The sequence below is a fragment of the Argentina silus genome, assembly GCF_951799395.1.
Source record: "Argentina silus genome assembly, chromosome: 16".
Taxonomy (NCBI): Eukaryota; Metazoa; Chordata; class Actinopteri; order Argentiniformes; family Argentinidae; genus Argentina; species Argentina silus.
In genome coordinates, this window is record NC_139670.1 from 13,061,269 (window position 1) to 13,067,581 (window position 6,313).

Genomic DNA, 6,313 nt, shown 5'->3' on the forward strand with positions numbered 1-6,313 from the left:
ATCTGTGAAGGAAAATGAACATGGGGAGATGGGACAACTTTCTGGATTGAAACACAGCCATGTATTCTGCATAAATAGCCTACAGTCAGTGTACCCTCTACACAGTTCTGCGGGGCCCTTTCCTACTAGGGTTGAGAGGTATCCACTTGGACCGATGAAGTGCAAGAATGACCCATTTGTCTCTGTAAAACTGTACTATGTTCATCTTAAGGAAACTGTTTGTACAGTAGCCTATTTTGCTCAAAAAGTGTCACCCCGAAGGCCCCTTCAGTGGATCCCCCACTGTTTGGAATATAATGCCTGTTTGCAACATGTTTATGAAATACCTCCACCACCAGATGGCATTGTTTCACAGGATTTGGTCATTGGCTACCACCACAGTCCTCCTGAACATCCTGCTGCACTTTGGCAGAACAGAGGAGTAACTTGCATGCCATTTTACATCAAAATGATGTACATCAAAAATGTACAGTACTGGTGTATGTGTATTAATAATAGAGGAGAGACACAAACAGTACTACTGTAGATACTACATTACTGATTACTGAAAAGCAATGTACTGGACCCCTAGAGAGGCATGCACACTCACACTCACACACACACACACACACACACACACACACACACACACACACACACACACACTGCAGCTGGCTGCTCACTGCCATATGGTCGAAGATAACCCGGGGGGCAACAGCTGAGGAGAGAGGTTGGTCTCTTGTGACAGTCACAGGTCACTATGATAGTTAAACTGTCACAGACAGCCCACAATTCATCTGAAAACTGCAAACCCAGTATTCTGTCTGGAGGGCCAGTTCCGTCTGGAAGCCCATTGTTCTTTCTGGTGGCCTGTGTTCCGTCTGGAGGCCCAGTGATCCGTCTAGAGGCCCAGTGTTCTGTCTTGAGACCCAGTGTTCCGTCTGGAGACCCAATGTTCTATCTGGAGGCCCAGTGTTCTGTCTTGAGGCCTAGTGTTCAGTCTGGAGGCCCAGTGTTCTGTCTTGAGACCCAGTGTTCCGTCTGGAGACCCAATGTTCTGTCTGGAGGCCCAGTGTTCTGTCTTGAGGCCTAGTGTTCAGTCTGGAGGCCCAGTGTTCTGTCTTGAAGTCCAGTGTTCCGTCTGGAGGTCCAGTGTTCAGTCCGGAAGCCCAGTGTTCTGTCTGGAAGCCCAATGTTCTGTCTGGAGACCCAGTGTTCTGTCTGGAAGCCCAGTGTTCCGTCTTGACACTCAGTGTTATATCTGTAAACACACACAAAACAGGCAGGACAAGATATATACCCTATGTGAAATACACATCTTTATTTACTCCCTTGAAGACAACCACTGAACCAAATTGGCAAGGACTTTTAATATCTTTGAGCGACGATGTCACGTATGATGGGTGAGGAAGAAAGGAAGGACGCACAATAGAGACATTGGAACAGGACCTCAGTGCGCTGCGACAAAGGTGGTGACAGACAGATTACCAAAGAGGAAAAAGCGGCTCCGATTGGCTAAAAGGGGGGCACGTTGCCATGACAACGGCAAGGGGGCCGAGGTAGCGTCATGTACTCGCCGTAACGGGAAGTAAATGTGTCGGTCACTGACACCGAACGACTTACAACACGGTGCTCCGGTGCTTTTCGTGAGGACGACCCCGCATCGAGACAGAGACCGAAATGCACGAATGTAAGTAACGAACGGCGAAACCTCACGCTTTGTCTGTGATCAGGATAGGACACGGAGATATGTTATATGGACATTGTAACGAGGGACTGCTCGGTGGACATGCGTATTGCATTGCCGTTGGTATTTTTTTTGTTTTGTTCCGCGAGTCGAATCAAACTTATGCCTGTTTCAAACGGAAGGAGCGATCAACGTTCTCTTGCGCAATACGTGGCGACGTATTCCGTTTTTATGATTGCCTTTCCACACACACACACACACACACACACAAAGAACGAACGACGTTGATAAGTAGAACTGGTAAAAGTCACAAAGTAGCCAGGACTGTTTTGTTATCCTAAGGTTACTTCTGAAGGTGAGAAACATCCATTTTGTTGCGAGTGGCAAATCTAGGGCAACCATGTAACACGTCGACTCTAAGGGAGGGAGGGGTATTCTGAGTAGAGGTTTTTTTTCTCTCCCTGTTTGTTGTTTTACTGTCGCTGAAGCTTTATTGGATAGCTTTGCTCGGCTCCTGTAATAATAGTCTATGTTCGGCTAGAGCGAGTCTACTCTACCCTTTATATTTTTTTAGCGGACATCCATTAAATACACGAGAATTGCTCGTAGATTATGTCCATGAGTGACATTGACACGTGGTCACAATTTAAGCTGAGCAAGCGTGAGGAGGAGACCTTTAGGACAGTCCTCTCTCACGCCATCACATGACCCTCTCATTCTCGTTCTCTCTATCACTCACACACACACACACACACATCACTCGCACTGTCACACATGATGCTGTTAGTGTTGTCACACACACACACACACACACACACACACACACACACACACACACAGCACTGCACTGTCACACATGATGCTGTTAGTGTTGTCTCTCTCTCACACACAGACACACACACACACACACACACATACACACAGAGAGCGATAACTCGCACTGTCACGCATGATGCTGTCTTTGCATGATGCCGTTAATGTTGTTTATGACTGTTCTGACTGTTGCCCTGTCCCTCACTTTTCCTCCCCTCCTCAACTTTGACCCCATGACACTGTCAGTCAGATTGAAGGCAAGCTCACATAAAAAGAGGGCATTCCCTCCAGTTTCTGAACGCAACATCTGAACACTGCAATGTGGTTTAGGTTGTTTAACGAAAGAAACGTATCACTTCAAACGTTCTCTCTCCTCCTTGCTTCCTCTCTTCAACGCTCGACGTATCACTCCCGCCTCCCTCCCTCCCGACCTCTTTTCATCACCCCACCACTCCCCCCATCTCTTCCTTCTTTCCTCTGCCTCCTCTTTCCAACCCTCTCTCCTCTGCAGACCTCCCCGGTTCTACTGGGCCGGCCATCGGAATGTCTCCCGATAAGGAAGCGGAACCTTCGGGATCGCACACAGCCTGGGGGGCGGGGACACTTCCTGAAACCCAGAGAGCCGCGAGCCCATTGGCAACCTGCCTGGACCGGACAGGCCAAGACGGGTTAGGGGGAGGGGCCGAGGACGAGGAGCTGACTAATCTGAACTGGCTCCATGAGAACCTTCTACAGAACATCGCTATCCCCCCACCCTTAAACACACCCTTAATGGAAATCAGCCAATCCTCCTCCTCCTCCTCCTCCTCTTCCTCCTCCTCCTCTTCTGTGTGTTCCCTGGTGGGGTGTGGGGAGACAGAGAGGGGAGAGAGGGCCGCAGAGACAGAGAAGTATCATCAGAGAGCCAAACCCCCCCTGTCCCTCTCCCTGCTGATCTACATGGCCATAGAGTCTGCCCCCACCAAGCTCCTGCCAGTCAAGGACATCTACGGCTGGATCCTACAGCACTTCCCCTACTTCAGCAACGTCCCCCCTGCCTGGAAAAACACAGTGCGCCACACCCTGTCTTTCAACAAGTGCTTCCGCAAGCTGGGCAAGGTAAAACGCTTGTGGTAAAACACAGTCACACACAGACACAGACACACACACACACACACACACAGACACTTAATCTCAATCTCTCATCGTCTCCTCTAGGCCAATGGAAATGGCTTTCTGTGGAGTGTGGATCCAGAGTTCCGGCCTTCTTTGATGCAAGCCCTGAGGAAACATCACAACGCCCATTCCACACACGCCCTCTGCACACCCCCCGCTTCACCACCCAGGTAACACACACACACACACACACACACACACACACACACCTCATTCAGCCTTAGCTACTGTATTGTTCCCCTGTGCTCTGCTCTAACCCCCCCCCCCCCCCTCTCTCTCTCCAGTGCCTCCTCCTCTCCTCCCCGTCATCTCCTCCAGCAGACCTGTTCACTCAGAGGTGAGTGGTTGATCATTCAAACCCTAGAGGATTGTGTGTTGATGTGCTTCTCATAAGTCACATCACTCCGAAAGTATGAATACCTTCTGAAGTAATAAGCACAAGCAACAAAGTTCACGCACGGGGCCAGTTTGTTTGGCCACGCGTAGCTGTGAAATAATTGGATGGAAATGCTACCATATGTAATGTATATAAGTGTATACTATATATAAGTGTATACTATATATACGTGTATCCATCTGTATGTCCCTCATGAGTGTTGTAGCTGATGCTAATGACGGCCTCTTCCGTTGCAGACTCTGACTTTGATGCTGCGGCGGCCATGATGCTGTTGAAGTCAGCCTCTGCACCTCAGCCCTGTAAGGAACAACCGCTATTTACTCCATTGTACCATAACGCTTAATTCCATTCTGCACCCAATCACTCTCTCTCTCTCTCTCTCTCTGTCTCTTCAACATTAACAGAGTATAGTCAACCCTGTTAGTGAATAAGTCAAACTAATGTGCTCTAAGTGTTGTGAGTGTGCTCTCTATTTCAATTGAATTCAATGAGCTTTATTGGCACGGCAAGGCGCTTTCTTACCTTGCCAAAGCACTCATTAAATAAGTGATGACAAGCACATAAATGATGATACATTCAACATAATAACAATACATTACTGTAATGACCGGGATAGCAAATAACAACAAAGAACAATTCATTAAAAATTCAGTTTGTGTGTGTTGTTCTTTCTCTCTCTCTCTCTCTGTCTCTCTCTCTGTCTCTCTCTCTCTCTGTCTCTCTCTCTCTCTGTCTCTCTCTCTGTCTCTCTCTCTCTCTCTCTCTCTCTCTCTCAGATGAGGAGGGTCCCATTGATCTCTCTCAGAGGGGTGTTGTGTTTGTGAGTCGGGACCCGAAGCAGGACCACAACTACAGCAGTGCTACGCCTTCCCCTCATCTCCCGGGTGACTGCAGCTCCGCCCCCTCGCCCCGGCGCTGCGGGAACTCAAGGGGAAGGCGTTGTGGCAAGGGGCCGTCGTGGGAGGAGCCTGACGATCTCGAGCTGAAGGAGGCGGCCGGTTCACTGCTGCACCTGGCCGGACTCCGCCCACACATAGGACACGCCCCGAATCGCAAAACAAGGAAAAGGAAATTGAGTAGGAAATAGCTCCCTCCTCTGGGGACTGTTGCATGGTCATGACCTCCCTACAGCAATACTGCCAATGCTAGAAGACTGAAGCCATGCTAGAGGAGCTGCCAACCTAGGCTACCTGCCTGCCCTGTAGACCCACAGACACACACTCCAGACTTTTGAGACACCTGGATATGCAATAATGTAGTAATAACGTAGTCCTCAAGGATTACGGCTCTGGGAGTTGTAGTTCAATTGTACCTGTTTTACCCACTGATACCTAAGAATCACTGGGCCCACTCGATATGTACGTTGTTCTCGCCCCAATTGGGCGGGGTTTTCACTCGTACGGGCGGAGGTTGCCCCCGCGGCTTACGCCGGGTCACCCGCTCAGAACTAATGGCGTACCCAGCTGTGGGGGGAGGAGTCGTAAACAAAAGAATTACGTAACGCACTGGGTGAAGATAAACATCGAGGGAGAAACTTCAGACAGAATCACTGGTTACTGTGCACTATAGCAACCCTAATATCAGAAGCAAAGAGAGAGTCCTTAACTGTTCAATTGTGCAATTGGTTAGGGAAACGATTTTTGCACATGGTGCTGCCTGCTCTCAGTTTTGCCCTTGAATACGTCAAGAAACTCCCCCCCCCCCTCCCCCATGTTAAGGCCTACCCGGCGTACGAATCGAGTGGACTACTGCCATGAGTTACGTTGCCTGCGAAAGTGTTATCGTTATTATCATTGTCAAGAAATGTTGTATTAACTGTAAACTGCCAATCCCTGTCAGTACCTTTTGGGTTTATAAGCTAACCTTTGTTCATGATTACACCTTTATATATTTTGCCAAAGATATGCAATTGCATCATATCGAGTAAATGCAGGATCAAATAATGTTATTTTATAGTGTGGTGGTTTCTTTTATTTAGAGTGTGTTATTTCTCTTTCCTCTTTCCTTTTCCTCTTTCTGCCAGATGTTGAGGTTGGATGGAAGCTATATGGATCAGCCTTCCTGATGAGAATGATTGAATGATTATGAGAGAGAGAGAGAGAGAAAAAAATAATCAATGAGGTGGACTCAGGTCGTCTCTCCCACCTGCAGCCTTGAGATGGCAGCTTTGGTGTGTGTCCGGCATAACAGCCAGCTATTTTGAATGCAGCTGTGTAACCTCCCTACACACACACTGGGTGGTTGCGATGGGAGGGTCTGTCTGTCCTTGAAAAGACTGGGTG

At 48.6% G+C, this 6,313-nt stretch overlaps 1 protein-coding gene across 1 annotated transcript; it reads left to right on the forward strand.

The window, feature by feature from the left end:
• The first annotated feature begins 1,551 nt into the window (after nucleotides 1-1,551).
• On the forward strand, nucleotides 1,552-5,959 carry foxn2b (forkhead box N2b). Its single transcript, XM_083688095.1, has 6 exons — nucleotides 1,552-1,669; nucleotides 2,991-3,577; nucleotides 3,677-3,804; nucleotides 3,919-3,971; nucleotides 4,268-4,330; nucleotides 4,808-5,959. The coding sequence occupies exons 1-6, from the start codon at nucleotides 1,660-1,662 to the stop codon at nucleotides 5,116-5,118; spliced, it is 1,152 nt and encodes a 383-aa protein (XP_083544221.1). The 5' UTR covers nucleotides 1,552-1,659; the 3' UTR covers nucleotides 5,119-5,959.
• The last annotated feature ends 354 nt before the right edge of the window (nucleotides 5,960-6,313 follow it).